The 14,192-nt window shown below is 37.5% G+C and overlaps 3 protein-coding genes across 7 annotated transcripts; 2 read left to right on the forward strand and 1 right to left on the reverse strand.

Moving 5' to 3' along the window:
- Nucleotides 1–875: 875 nt before the first annotated feature.
- Nucleotides 876–3,712, reverse strand: LOC100256387 (uncharacterized). Its single transcript, XM_010650824.3, has 4 exons — nucleotides 2,766–3,712; nucleotides 2,527–2,629; nucleotides 1,462–1,670; nucleotides 876–1,315 (listed from the first exon to the last, which is right to left on the reverse strand). The coding sequence occupies exons 1-4, from the start codon at nucleotides 3,425–3,427 to the stop codon at nucleotides 1,051–1,053; spliced, it is 1,239 nt and encodes a 412-aa protein (XP_010649126.1). The 5' UTR covers nucleotides 3,428–3,712; the 3' UTR covers nucleotides 876–1,050.
- A 193-nt stretch (nucleotides 3,713–3,905) lies between these two features.
- LOC100261647 (pheophytinase, chloroplastic) lies at nucleotides 3,906–7,374 on the forward strand. The gene is made up of 7 exons (XM_002266319.5): nucleotides 3,906–4,229; nucleotides 4,330–4,437; nucleotides 4,565–4,703; nucleotides 5,022–5,192; nucleotides 5,953–6,193; nucleotides 6,745–6,836; nucleotides 7,023–7,374. The coding sequence occupies exons 1-7, from the start codon at nucleotides 4,136–4,138 to the stop codon at nucleotides 7,279–7,281; spliced, it is 1,104 nt and encodes a 367-aa protein (XP_002266355.2). The 5' UTR covers nucleotides 3,906–4,135; the 3' UTR covers nucleotides 7,282–7,374.
- A 252-nt stretch (nucleotides 7,375–7,626) lies between these two features.
- Nucleotides 7,627–14,188, forward strand: LOC100852980 (uncharacterized). 5 transcript variants are annotated; one of them, XR_785677.3, is made up of 12 exons: nucleotides 7,627–9,132; nucleotides 9,294–9,404; nucleotides 9,508–9,540; nucleotides 10,736–10,913; nucleotides 11,003–11,184; nucleotides 11,740–11,876; nucleotides 11,960–12,055; nucleotides 12,704–12,773; nucleotides 12,862–12,936; nucleotides 13,012–13,057; nucleotides 13,510–13,614; nucleotides 13,782–14,188. XR_785677.3 is itself a non-coding variant. In XM_010650823.3 (12 exons), exons 1-11 carry the CDS (start codon nucleotides 7,789–7,791, stop codon nucleotides 13,841–13,843), a joined length of 2,334 nt encoding a protein of 777 aa, XP_010649125.1. In that variant the 5' UTR covers nucleotides 7,627–7,788; the 3' UTR covers nucleotides 13,844–13,860; nucleotides 13,965–14,188. The 5 variants fall into 5 exon arrangements, 3 of the variants coding, with proteins under 3 accessions (XP_010649125.1, XP_010649124.1, XP_059592407.1); XM_010650823.3 differs by lacking the exon at nucleotides 13,510–13,614 and having other exon boundaries at nucleotides 13,782–13,860; nucleotides 13,965–14,188; XM_010650822.3 differs by lacking the exon at nucleotides 13,510–13,614.
- Nucleotides 14,189–14,192: the final 4 nt, after the last annotated feature.

Here is a 14,192-nt window from a genome sequence, read left to right on the forward strand (position 1 = left end):
TTTCCATTTTATGTGTTTTTTATATAATCACCAGTGAAAATGCCTTTTTTAAAAAACATTATAAGTGATTTTCAATTTTTAAAAATGTTTTTTAAACTTTGTTTAACATAAAAGTGTTTTCTTGAAATATTGTTAAACAATTCTTATAGTATATTGGATAATATTTTTAATATTTAATAATAGTTTTAGAAAAAGATTCTTGTTTTTTTAACACTTGATAAAAAATTTCAAAGTATTAAAGAAATTAAGATATGTTTTTAATATTTTTAATATTTAAAAGATAAACTTTCTAAATATTAGAAAAACTAAAAATACTTCATAAAATTACTATCAAACTTAATTTAAAAACATTTTCTAACATCACTATTAAACGGATTCTAAAAATATTTTTAAAATAAGTGTTTTTCCAAAAAAGGGATAATGGTTTTTCTAATACCATAAATGATTTTAAACATTTTTTTTAAATGTTTTTTTTTAATTTGTTAAACATCTATTTCAAAAAAATACTTAAAAATGTTTTTAAAATTTTTTCAAACATCTATTTTTTTTAGAATAAAATCTTTCCTAAAATCATTACCAAGAAAGTTGCTACACCGCTTGGGAGAGGTAACATCACAGATCAAAGCGCAAACTTCGCATCAAGTTGATTTTCCCTAAGCCCCATCCAACATAAACAACTACCTCCAAACCGATCATCGTCCTGCTAACAACCAACCACCAACCACCCTCCATTGGCGAGTCCCCAACAGCCTGCTAACAACCATTGTGCCATGGTCATCAATGCCGCCTTCTAATACTCATGTTAAGATCATCATCAATGCTTCCTCCTAACAACCATCCTCCACCATCATCGTTACATACTCATATAGGCACGATTCAAGAGTGAACTATGATTCAACTTCGAGAAAAGTGAACGATAATACATCCTCTATGCCAAAAAGATTGGGAAAAGTGAAGCTACAATGATATAACAAGAGCATCAAGATTTAAATATTGTTCTCTACCAATGCTGCCATTAATGGGCTTCCATTGCCCCACAAAAAGCAGGTTTTACATCTTCTTGACTTCAGCCAAACACTCCTTCAAGAAATTATGTATTTCTGAAGAATATAGATTTGGGAAAGTCCTGTAATGGTCTACATGGGGGGATAATCCAAAGTTAAAGGACCGCACTTTTTTTCCCATCCTCATCTGCTCATTGATAAACATTTCTACTGAGTGATATGGAATGACTTTATCAGCTGTGCTATACAGGTAAAGTTGTGAACAGGGAGGCTGGTTCTTTGAGAGGATGGAGATGATCTTTGTTAACCTCCTGTAAAACGAACATGAAATTACAGTTAGCATTGACAATTTTTTATTAACTTCCATTTTCTGAAACAGCCAGTGTATAAACTTGATCATCTAAAGGAGCAAAGAAATGGGAAGCAAGTTCTTATTAGAACATTAACAGTTTCTCACCGATTTACATCAGGCAACCTTAGAATAACAGAGAAGAAGAACTCTAATACCGACAAAAGCATGGTTTCAATTATCAGAGGCTCCTTTTCTTGCACCTTTGATGAATCTACTTTGCTTTTGGATTCATTTCTTTCTGTGACTTCAACTAAAGAGTATGCTGAAGAGCTGTTTTTTTTCAGCAGTGCAGCAGAAAATCCAGCTGCCCAGACCTACCAGGGTCAAAGAGAATTTATCAAATACCATCCTCCACATTTCATGGTTAATCAAAATGGCAAAGCAACAAAGTCCGGAACAGTAACAATCAATTAGCCACAAATGCAACCACAAACTTAGTTGAAATGAAGTTAAACCAAGTTTACTTTGAATGGGCTTCTGCATATAATTGCTGTGGGTTTTAGAGAAGGAAAACAATCCCAGTCAAACATGTATACATTCAAAGACAAGTATTAGGGAGGGGCAGCAGAATCACGATCACATTTTCCTTATGCTCAAAGAAAAATAGCATATACTACAATCCCTTAATCCCAATAATCATTACAAGTTGACAACAATTGTTATTCCAGTTTGTATGCATCTAGTAGGTGGGAATATGAAAGGAAATAGAATAGGAAATGGATGGGAATCATGATATCATGTACAAGACAGGAATCAAAGCACAGTGAGAGTGTGAATTTGGTTTTCATAAGAATTTTTTTATTCTTATTCCCATTCTCAAAAACAACCCGAACAACCGGTAAGGGATAGGAGATGGAATTGATTTCTTATTCCCCATTCTTTATCCCAGCATTCGAAACATGGTCTTACATCAAAGTTTAAAAACACATCCTATAAAGCAAACCCAGAAACACATTAATCCACCAATTAGGATTACAACATAAATAACACAGCAAGGTAAAGCATATAGAACTGAATCATTTCAGATTCAATTCTTGAAATGCAATCAAATATATCTCCAATTGCTTGACAAGCAGAAGCTCAAAAGGGATGCATGACTAAAACACATAATCAAGGAAGATATATTTGTCAAAACCCAATTTTCAAAATAGAAAGTAACAAACGGAAAACCTGAGGATTTATTTCCGGGTCACCTCCCGAATCAACGACACATCCTTTGATCTTCTCCATTAGGTCCGGTCTACCCTGCAAGTGGTCAAGAATTGCACCATAACTGCAGGCATAATAACGACCAACATGATCACTACCCCGAAACCATCGTGTAATTAAGCATTATACTTCATAGCATGGTGGAATACAGTCAGTAATGGAGAAGGAAATGATAAGAAGAGATGGGTGGATCAACCTACGCAAACCAACCGGTATTGCTGAAGGTGTGAAAAAGCAAGTGCCGCTCGCGACCATCATTTTCCGTTTCCGATAACCACGAAACCAGCTCCTGAGTCATCTCCGCGATCCGTTTCTCAACCCTCCTTCCCAAATCAATCCAGAGCACCTCTCTCACGGGAACAACGAAAGTTACGGCGTGAATTCCCCTGGAAGTATACAAATCCACGTACCTCCTCAAGTGCTTCGGCTTCGCTCCAAGCCAACCCAGCAACACCACCGTGACGGCAGGACCACGATCCCTTACACTTCCGCCATTAACGCCTCCCTCGGGAGCTCGATTCCACTCCAGAACCTTCTCATTGGAATCGAACTCCAGCGGAGGAGAGGAGTGAGAATGAGAGAGAGATAGAAGAAACCCAAATGGATTAGAATTTGGAGAAGGGCACGGCGGAAAAGGCCCGATCGATGAGGAAGCGCGAATGCGAGCGAAACATTTGGGGTTTATGGAAACAACGTTGGGAAAAGCGACGAAGAGCGGAGAAGACGGCGAAACCCTCCGACAGAGTGAAGGACGGTGAAGGGTGGGAGGGAATTTGAGAGAAGTAGATTTGTTAAGAAGTGAAGCGGAGAGGTGGCGGCGATTGAGAGCCGAGGAATTGAAGATCCTGAATGAAGCCTCCATGGCGGAGAGTAGTGTGTTGAGGGTCCGAGTGAGATGGGTTTAATGTGGATCAATGCGGACAATGGCTGTGTGGAGATCCCAACCGTCAACAGAATTGTTGAAGACGGGGAGCGCCTTCACAGTATCTCCACTGTTGACATCATTGCTCTGTCTGCCCTTTCCATTTCGGACATTCAAATTGTCAAATTGTCAAATTGTCAAACTGGTTTCTCAGATTAGATTTGATTTGCTGCCGTTCAGGTTGTATGCTCTTATATAGCCATTTTAATTCTCAAACTACGCTTTGATTCAACTTAAATTAATTTTTATTGGATTTTTATTTTTAAAAACAACATGTATACGAAAATAATTATTTTTTAAAACTGTTCCTAAAAATAAATACAATCAATTAAAATAAATTTTCAGAAATAACAATAAGTTCTTAAAAACATGTTTTCAAATCTAAGAAAATTAGTTTTTTGTTTTCAGTAAACAAAAACGCGTTGTATTCAAGGCATTTCACACGCGCGAGCTATGGATAGTAGATAGGCAGCTTGGAGATTTTATTTGGAAAAGAAACCAGAACCAACGGCGAAAACAAACATCACTGGGCCTAGAATTCGCCACAACTCCAAACATACACCCCACCATAGTTCTATAAACCTTACAAAAATCTCGCAGCTCTTGCTTCTGCAAAGCAATTTAGGGTTTAGAATTTTGAGAGCTCAAATGTCTTGCTCTTCTTCAATCACAACCGACTTGTTCAACCCCAATGCTAACAGACTTGTCATTGCGCCCTCAACTACTTTCCACCCCACTGATAGTAAGCTACCAAGCTCTCTCACTTCTGCAATTTTCTTCCCAATCCATCTACTCAATTTCCCCTTTTTGTGTGACTTGTTAAGCCCTCTTATCTTTCTCAGGAAGTAGATGCAAATGTGTAACCAACAGAAGGGGTTTTGCCTTTAAAGGAATCGTTGCTGCGGGTGTTTCAGTCATGGCTTCTTCTGTGATTACTGACCCTGTTCAAGGTCATTATTTGGTTTTTCTGTTGCAACCTGAGATAACTATTGGAGGAATCTATGCTTTCATGAATGAAATTAGATAACGTTATGTGCTCACTTAAATGGAACTTGTTTGAATTCTGTTTTTCTTCAGGGCTGGAGAGATTACCATTCAAGCCAGAGGGTTATAATTTTTGGACATGGCGAGGTCACAAAATACATTATGTAGAACAAGGAGAAGGATTTCCGATTGTTCTTATTCATGGATTTGGTGCTTCCGCATTTCATTGGAGGTTGATCATTTTATACCCATCTTCCCTGTCATGAGCTTCATGAATTAGTAGAGTTCATTGGAGTAGTTCATTCAATCTTTACAGTGTATAATGTTATAGGTAGCCATTTTTGAGATTGCAATCCAATCAATTATGTTAGCACCTAAGCAGGATGGACAGAAGATGGAGAAATAAATTCTTTCTTATATCATGTGATTAGTATTTTTAGCTAGACCGAAATGGTAGTGAGAGAGGCTTTAGGTTTATCTTCCTGTTGATTGAATGATATATGGATTTTATTTGCCTCAAAGTATGACAAAGTTCTTTATTTTCTCATAGGTATAACATTCCTGAATTGGCTAAAAGATACAAGGTTTATGCGATCGACTTGCTAGGGTTCGGGTGGAGTGATAAAGCGATTATTGAGTATGATGCCATGGTATGGAAGGATCAAGTAGAGGACTTCTTGAAAGAGATAGTGAAAGAGCAAGCAATTTTAGTCGGGAACAGGTAAGAACCAAGAATAACTGTTGTATCTTCACTTTGGCCGCATCTGCCAAGTTACCTCTTTACTACAATTACTACAACGAGTAATTTGGATGATGACAATTTCCATGAGTTAGAAATTACATGGTTTTCTTTTAATTAGTAAAAGGTGAATTTGAGGATTCCTTAAAATCTTCCATTCAAGTATTTGTCTTATATATGTCCTCTCATTCTTAGCACCATTATATGCTGGCTGCCTATATGTTTGGACGCTTTTTAAGTCCCACATTTCAACTTTGAAATTCCTCATCCTGAATCGTAGTCTAGAGAAATTGAAATCTGTCCTTTGATATAAAGTAATCATTCCCTGTTCAATTTGTAATCATGTGCATACAGGTGTAATTTGTAAACAGAATCTTTGTTGGTGTATGTAACTGGATGTCCAATTTTTAAAGATGCTGAGGCATGAGTAGGGGGTGTAACTATTTAACAAAGAGATATTGTGTAGTTAGGCTTGTTTTTATCTCACTTGAATTTGGTGCAAATCATTACATGTGGACTTTATCTATTATCATATCTGGCTTCTCATTGCTTTTATTTAGTTAATGTCTTCTTTTCTTTATTTATTTATTACACAATATGGAAGCTGACTTCCTATTTTCTTTTTCCTTTTTAATGGTTCTTCATGTTGATTTTTTCTTACCATCTTGAGTGATCAAGATTCAAGTTCTCTTTTGAGGTGGCATTTAAAATAATGACCATGTGACTTGTGGTTATTTTTCAGTCTAGGTGGATTTACTGCTTTGGCTACAGCAGCAGAGTTGCCTGAGCAGGTTGTTGGAGTTGCTCTATTGAATTCTGCAGGACAGTTTGGAGATATAAAGGGTGAAACCATCAAGTCTGAAGAAACAGTCCTGCAAACCTACTTTCTGAAGCCTTTGAAGGAAATTTTCCAACGTATAGTTCTTGGATTTTTGTTCTGGCAAGCAAAGCAACCAGCTCGAATTGAATCTGTCTTAAAGAGTGTATGTCATTTGCTCCCTAATTAAAAACTTGGGCTTTCTTTTAAAGCTTAATTTGGAATTCAAGAAGACTAAGGGTTATCTCTGAGTCAGCAGTATTATATATTTGGGATTAGTGCTCATCTCCTAAACCCATAGATGAACATACTTCTATAATTTACAGAATGGATAAAGACAACCATCCTTGATTTAAGTGTCTTAAGCATCAGGAGCATATTTGGTGACCAAACTTTTCAAAAAACCCACAATCCAATAGGTCCCTTCTTCATCCATGGGCAGTTCTTTCCATTATTTTATTTTTCTGTTGCATTTAGTATAATTAAGGATAACCTTGGTGAAACCAATATAACTGTGGATAACCCATGTGTGAATACTGTGGTTCTATAAGATGAGATATGATTTCTAATCTTCCATCCTTTTGCAAGTATAACATTCTACAGTTCTACTCTATCTTGTTTCTTGAAATCATGATGTTTGCCAGTTGCCACCCAGTATTTGCAATTAATTTCATTACTATGAACATCTGATGGACACATTTTGTTTTCCCAATATAGGTGTATATAAATGCCTCCAATGTGGATGACTATCTTGTGGAATCAATAACAATGCCAGCAGCTGACCCCAATGCTGGAGAAGTCTATTACAGGTATGGATGTGAATGTGTTCCTCCATTCTATCACAGTATGAACAGGGGCTCCATGGCTTTAAAAGTCGCATAAATCTTTGGTTTAGAAACTTGTTAGGCCATGTGGGGTTTTCTTCCTTTCTCTGTGAAACTGAATGCTATATACCCTTCCCTTGCTTATGATGCTGTCCTCTCTGTTTTCTACAGATTAATGACCCGGTTCATGATGAATCAAAGCAAGTACACCCTTAACAGTGTCTTAAGCAAACTCTCTTGCCCGCTGTTGTTGCTCTGGGGTGACTTAGATCCATGGGTAGGTCCTGCCAAGGCAAACAGAATCAAAGAGTTCTATCCAAATACATCACTTGTAAACCTACAGGCAGGGCACTGCCCGCATGATGAAGTTCCGGAGCTTGTCAATGGTGCCTTGATTGAATGGCTGTCAAATGCTGTTAACATGTCCTAATTTTTTTGTAAATTTATAACCCACTTCTGGTTTACTTACAACCGTACAATAATATGGCAGCACCACTGCAGTCTACTGCTTATTTTGTTCAAATATGGAAACATTCTCGCAGTCTCCCCTACTGTAAACGATATTAAATTGGGGAAAGTGGGGACGCTTTTGTAATATAGAGGACAAAAGGTATCTTAGAAATAACAGGAAACTTATGGTTGGTGTTGAAGAGTTGTAAATCCGCTGGAGCAAACCCACACATCGCATCGTCTTCTCCAATGTTTCATCTTAGGAACCATCGCTCTCTTAAATTTAAGCATCTCTTTCTCCTCCCCTGTTTCTTCAGAATCCTCATTTCTTACCATTCTCTATGGACTTCAAGATTCCGTTTCTTAGCTTCTCCAATTCCTTGTAGTCCAAGCCGTGGATCCCCTGCCTTTTTGAATCTCCGAGTTAAGGTAGCTTCTGAGTGGAATTTCCGTTCAGGCCTGTTTGGACTTGCTGCTCCTTCTGGTGATGGAGAATTCCACCAGATACGGCAGAACCTCTCTGCCTCATTTCCCACCTTCCAAGTCAAGGCGGAGCGGTTACGAACCTTCTGATACGGAGACTGACTGGCAGGATAGTCCGTGGCGTGACCGCAATGAAACTAACGGACCTTTGCGCAGTGAACTGCCCAGAACTCCTTTCGACCCGTTGCCAAAGATCAGTCCCATGATACCCAGCCGGAGACACTCCTCCAAGATTGAATATGATGCCTCTTCTTCTACCAAGGCTTCCGGAACTAGCCCAACTAGAAGGAGGCACAGTAAGTCGCCATACAAGCCACACAAAGGTGAAGCGGGTTCCAATATTCGTAGGAATGTTAGTCCTCTATCGAAATCTGAGCGTTGGAGAAATATTTCTCCATATAAACTTGCAAAAGAGCACAATGCAATTTTGGAAATTGAGACTATGAGTTCGAATAGAAAGCAAAATCACAGAATGCATGATAAGCATACGAGTTCCGAGGTGAAGGGAGCTGATTCACAGCTTGCTGAAGTTAGTAGAACGAGTGAGAGGCCAAACTCCAGTCATAGATCAGCATCTGCCCCAAGAACAAAAGCAGCAGAGAAGGACAGACAGATCAACTATGGCCGTCTGGAGCAAAGAAGTGAAAGAACCCCCTCACCGTTGGCAAAGAGCACGGCTCGGAAACAGATTGAATCTTCCCCCAAGAAAGGTCCCTCAGTCAGCGAAATCAACGTAATGGTGGCTACTGAAAGGCTCGCCAGAGGAGGAGTCCGTGATTTTTCGAAGTTCGACAGCACGGACTCCAATTTACCTGGGGATATCTTTTTCTCCCATGATTACACAGCCTTGGCTTTGCAGAAGAATGTATTGCAAAAAAACAATGTTTTTGAAAGCAGATTTCCCTCAAACCCAAATCCCAATACAATCACCAAAAGAAATTTGGCCACTAATCAAAGAAGCAGAGGCAATGATATTTTTTATCAGAACACTCAAGGGAATTTGTCCAGTACTGTTCTATCAGGAACAGCTCCCAGCTCTGCTGTAAGCAGAGAGAGTAGTGGTAGAGTCAGCACGGAGAGTAGTAAGATGAGTGATGCTAGTGGGAGCTTGAAAAAATTTACAGCCAACAGAAGAAAGAGCCATTCAGATGCCTGGTTTGCTTGCATGAGGAAGGGGCCTTGCAAAACCAGAAAATCACCTGAAAAGAGAGACGTTGATGAAACATCATTTATTCAGAAGGCACTTGTGGTGGAAAACCTGAGACAATTTTGGGCTGATAAGCATCGGCCTGCTTCCTTGAATGGTTTCACGTTGCACAAACAAGAAGCTCAACTTCTCAAGCAACTCGTAAGCTGAAATTTGGCAACCTCTTCTTTCCCCTTTTCCTGATTGCATTGTCCATACTGCAATAACACTGTCTCATATTAGCCATCCTTTTTCCTAGACATCAATGATTTTCTTTTCTTTTTTCTTTTTTGATGATCTCTGACTCATATATTTTATTTTAGGTATCTAGTGATATCTGTCCACATGTTCTTTTCAAAGGACCTTCTGGTTCAGGGAAGAAAGCACTAACTATGGCTCTTTTGCGTGAAATATATGGTGATGCATCTTGGAATGTATGTCTCCTGGTTATCAATTGCTATAACATTGAATAATTTTTCCCTTTGGACACTCCTTTTGGTGCCTAATCTGACTTTACTAAATTTTTTTCATTTGCAGATTTCTCATGAGTTAAGATCTTTCCATGTTCAGGTATGTTGGACTATGATTGATTTTAAGAATTTCCCCCCAAAAAAGAAATTGTTGAGAACACGATAAAAAAAATGTTCCAAGAACTTTCCTGGCATTCTTGCTGTTCTGAAAATTAACCTTTTGAACTGTGCTGTGACAATACAATCCATAAAGAATAATATCTGCTAGACTGGACTGAAGATTCTGACTATTTACATTTCACTTTCCCCAATCCTGTTTGGAATTTCACCTTATCTTGGATAATATCTCTAGTGACATCTTAGGAGGAAAGGAATTTTTTTTCTTTTTTCTGTAATATCTATTGGTGTCTGTTTTGGACGTCCTCTTGTCCCTTTAGACTCTTCTACTTGAAACACATCCCCCTGTTCCCATTGGTGTTTAGTGCACATGACCATCTCTACCACTTGAAACAATGGCTAGGTTGTGTAATTAACTTTTATCATAATCAACTATAATCCTAATAATCTTAAAAATATGTGGCATTTTTTTGAAAAATCCATACTGGAAAAGGGCACATACACAGGTATCAGTGTCAACATGAAAACATGTCTGAAATGAAGACTCAAAATGGTGGATTTTATGCACTTTTTGTGTAGGAATGAAACATATAGATCCTTTAAGATTTTCTGATTGAATAGCTTGCCCAACAGAGGTTTCTAAAAAGACTGCTAAGATATTGGTTTGCAACATGGATCTCGGTGCTTGATACACATAAATATACTTGTAACCAACACTGTCATAAAGGAGGAGTGCCCAAAATTGAACTCCCCTGGTTATGAAGGAATCCACACATCTTGATCTTGGAATATTGTACTGATTAGATTGTGCTTCCATCTTGGGTAACTACCATGAGAGAAACGATGTCCAGATACTATTAAAAATCATTGGTGCCTCAGTAGAATCTATTACTAATCATGTTAATATTATTGTTCTATTTGATTTTTTTAAATCTATTTTTATCAGAGTGGATTTCTTGGGAAGCTGGAACTTGAAATACGAAAAATCAATTATTATTTTTATCTAATATAGCATTTATCCAATTGTTTTTTAATCTTATCAAAGATTTAGTGATCTTCTGTTTTATAAAAAGTGATGGAAGAAGAAAGAGGTGTTTCCAAAATGGTGAATATTAGTAATTGAATTGCATCTTTATCTCTCAAACTGAATATTGGCTCACCTATTATTTTGTTGACAGGAAAAAAGGCCCATGCAAGTAGTGGTACCTTTAACATCCAGTGCTCATCATGTGGAGCTTAATGTTAACTTGGAACCATATGCTAGACATGCATTGATGGCTATAGTGAAACAAATCAGAAGCAATTGTGAAATCACCCCCGAAGTCAGCAATGTTGATTTCAAGGCAGATTATAAAGGTTCCTATTCTATGAACATACTTATAATACCTCTAAATCAGTTTGAATTATTCCTTGAACTTAGCATGGTTCCATCTTGTTGATTTCAGTATTAGTTCTCTATGAGGTTGACAAAGCAGCAGAGAATATTCAGTACTTGATAAAATGGATCATGGACTGCTACACAGATGCTTGTCAACTCATAATGTGCTGTGAAGATGATGTAGATGTCCTTGAATCAGTGAAAAACCGGTGCAAAGTTATTAAGCTTGAGGCTCCTGTAACTCACGAAGTAAGCATAAACAATTGCAGATTAATTTTGAAGTGAATATGTTGTTGGATGGATTTAGTAAGTCATTCCATGGATTTCTTTTGACAAGCAAAAAGTCATATTCAAAGACTATACGTCATTATTGTTCATATTTTAGCATCACAATTCTGCTTCTTTTCTCTGGCATTGTTTTCTATCTATTCTGAAATTGCTCTGAAGACGTATGTCTAAACTCCAGAAGCAGTCGCAAAACTGACAGTCAAAATGTTACTCTGGTACAAGACTAAAATTTAGGTTCAAATCTTAAGGACTACTATAGGTTCTGTAGTCAATTTTATATATTGGACATTACTTCAAGGTGTGGCTCATCAGTTGGGCTGACTAGATTGATGGCATGTGCATCATTTTGTACTGTATGAAATCCATGAATGGTGATCAAGCAGTAATTGTGCCAGCTAACTGAATGGGTATAATTAGATAAACATGCTTAAACAAGTTTCCGTATTTTGTCTTTTGGGACGAAGACTCATTCTTGCCATTTGGGACTCTCCTGAAACCAAAAAAAACTGGGAACAGATTATGGAGGTTCTTATTCAGATAGCAAGGAAGGAGGACTTTGACCTACCCATGAGCTTTGCTGCTAAGATTGCCACAAAATCAAAGCAGGACCTGAGGAAAGCAATCATGGCTCTTGAAGCGTGCAAAGCACACAAGTAAGAACTTAAAGAAAGATACATAGTTTACACCTTCCTAATGAAATATAGTTCCACTCATTAGTGATGTTGTGATCATGCAGCTATCCTTTCCTTGATGACCAACCAATTCCACTTGGATGGGAAGAGGTCCTGGTAGAACTAGCTGCTGAAGTCTTAGTTGATCCATCACCTAACAGGTAGATTTTTTTTTCCCCAAGCCGAAGATAACTTTTAACACATTACTAATATAAGGACACTGCCCAAATATGTTGAAAGTATGTTGTTGATGCTCCATTATGTATTTGATTTTTCTGTTAACAAAACAGGTGTCAAAACATTTTGTATAGAACATGTTGGCTTGATAGGGTTCTTTACTTGAGGAAAATTTTAATGCACTTTGATTCTGTGAATGGAAAGATCCCTCTAGAATGGACTTCTGGCCATTTTCTGCAGAGCCTATTTGTCTTGTGGAACAAAGTGGCATTTCAGTATATGACCAATTAATATCTATGGAGGCTTTCTAAATTATGATTTTTTTTAAGGAGATTATCTTCTATAGAATTTTTACAACATACAAGCTCTTTCCTGTGAGTAGTTATGCAATGCAATATTAGCTGGAAGAGAGAGCAACAAGCCAGGTTGAGGAGGCCAGGACTTGTTATGAGGGAAACCTAGGATTTTGGAAACACGGAGTTTGTGTGAGAGTTGAACTATGACTCTGATAGTGTAAAACCTTATAAGTTGGCAAAAGTTTCGCATTTTATCAATTCTTTCTCAATTAACATTTTAGAATTGCTTTGAATGATATTCAAGGCTTAACATTTCACATTTCTGGTTTTACTCAGATTGTTTTATTTACGGGGAAAAATTCAAAAGCTTCTTGTGGATTTTGTTCACCCCAAACTGATTCTTCAGGTGATGCATCAGATGCACCAATTGGAATGCTTTATTTCAACATTTACCTGAAACCTTATCTTTTGATAGTACTGTGTACATTGTGCAGAAGCTTGTTGAACAATTTCTTAAAGGGACTGATGCTAGTCAAAAGAGGGACCTTTATTATTGGCATGCTTATTATGTAAGTTCTATTCTTTCTTCTATGTTATTTTGGTTTTATGACAAGGAGAAAGTAACTCAAGGTCAACTTGTATAGGATAAGAGACTTCCAGCAGGAACAAGTGCTTTACTGAAATTAGAAGGTAAAATACACAGAGCATCATACAGAGCTTATTGTTTAAAAGATACATATGCATGCATTACACGGTTTACACCATTCCAGATGCATCCATATATCTGCACATAGGTTGATTCAATATTTCTGACTTCATAGGAATGTTGTTTTTTCTGAACTTTTTGCATTAAAGGAAGGGCTCCCCTAACCAAAACTAAACTGAATCTTTATGGTTTTTATGTTTTCTAAACCTTTTGGCATTCATGATTGTTAGAGTACATGATATACATTGTGAGGGTGCACAAATGACTTACGACAAGACGGGTTCTTTTTCTAAACAGAAGTCTAAATAGAAGTAACCAAAGGTGCTAAATGCAACCAAAATATGAACTGGATATTCATAGTTTTTAGTAGGTTCAATGATATAGAGATTAATTCCTTTTTCTGGCAGCAAAGATATTTCATCTCTTTGTAACACAGGGTGAAGCCACCCTGCCATATCCAAATCAAAGCATGGATGAAAACCATTGACAGGCCTCTACCAAAAGAAGAAAAGAGTTTTCCTTTTTCACCCATGTTCATTCAGTAAGCAAAATATTTCCCCTGTGGATTATGGTGGAGTGCATGGTTGTTCTTGGAATTTGTTTAGTATAGATGTGTCCAGGGCCCATAAAACCATGCATGACTGAAATTTTAACTTGAGTAGTTACCATTTTGGTCATCTTACAAGTTTGTCATGTGCTTTGGTGCAGAATTTGTGGCCAAGTTCATGAGCATACGCAGGAAGAGTTTGGGCAACCGTCAGTACACATAATTTACATGAGCCTGATGGTAAGTTAATCTCTTGCTACACATACATATAATATATGTACTTTGTTAAGATGTAGCTGCGTTTAGTAGATACATTCATAAGTGGAGAATTGGATGTTTCTTAGGGTTTTATTGGACCACAAGAGTGTAGGAGCTAATGGGCATATAGAGGAAGAGTTTGAGCTGGCAGTACATATAATTTGGTGGGAGGACTGTTGGTCCTCTTGCCACGGACATGTAAAAGTTTGTGTTAAGATGTTGCTATATTTACTACTTGACATGCTTAAAATAATGGAATCATTAGATGTTCCCAGAGGTTTTCAGTGGAATACAACACTTCAGTTGTCCATCTC

Source organism: Vitis vinifera, chromosome 4, assembly GCF_030704535.1.
Source record: "Vitis vinifera cultivar Pinot Noir 40024 chromosome 4, ASM3070453v1".
Classification (NCBI taxonomy): domain Eukaryota; kingdom Viridiplantae; phylum Streptophyta; class Magnoliopsida; order Vitales; family Vitaceae; genus Vitis; species Vitis vinifera.

Excerpts from the sequence above, each read along its gene's own strand:
- LOC100256387 (XM_010650824.3), bottom strand. The coding sequence starts at position 3,427 with ATGGAGGCTTCATTCAGGATCTTCAATTCCTCGGCTCTCAATCGCCGC. Across the intron at positions 2,630-2,765 it reads AGCAATACCGGTTGGTTTGC|TTATGGTGCAATTCTTGACC; the intron begins GTAGGTTGATCC and ends TTATGCCTGCAG. Across the intron at positions 1,671-2,526 it reads ACCCGGAAATAAATCCTCAG|GTCTGGGCAGCTGGATTTTC; the intron begins GTTTTCCGTTTG and ends TGACCCTGGTAG.
- LOC100852980 (XM_010650822.3), top strand. The coding sequence starts at position 7,789 with ATGGAGAATTCCACCAGATACGGCAGAACCTCTCTGCCTCATTTCCCA. Across the intron at positions 12,774-12,861 it reads ACCCCAAACTGATTCTTCAG|AAGCTTGTTGAACAATTTCT; the intron begins GTGATGCATCAG and ends TACATTGTGCAG. Across the intron at positions 12,937-13,011 it reads ATTATTGGCATGCTTATTAT|GATAAGAGACTTCCAGCAGG; the intron begins GTAAGTTCTATT and ends CAACTTGTATAG.
- LOC100261647 (XM_002266319.5), top strand. The coding sequence starts at position 4,136 with ATGTCTTGCTCTTCTTCAATCACAACCGACTTGTTCAACCCCAATGCT. Across the intron at positions 4,230-4,329 it reads TACTTTCCACCCCACTGATA|GAAGTAGATGCAAATGTGTA; the intron begins GTAAGCTACCAA and ends TATCTTTCTCAG. Across the intron at positions 4,704-5,021 it reads GCTTCCGCATTTCATTGGAG|GTATAACATTCCTGAATTGG; the intron begins GTTGATCATTTT and ends ATTTTCTCATAG.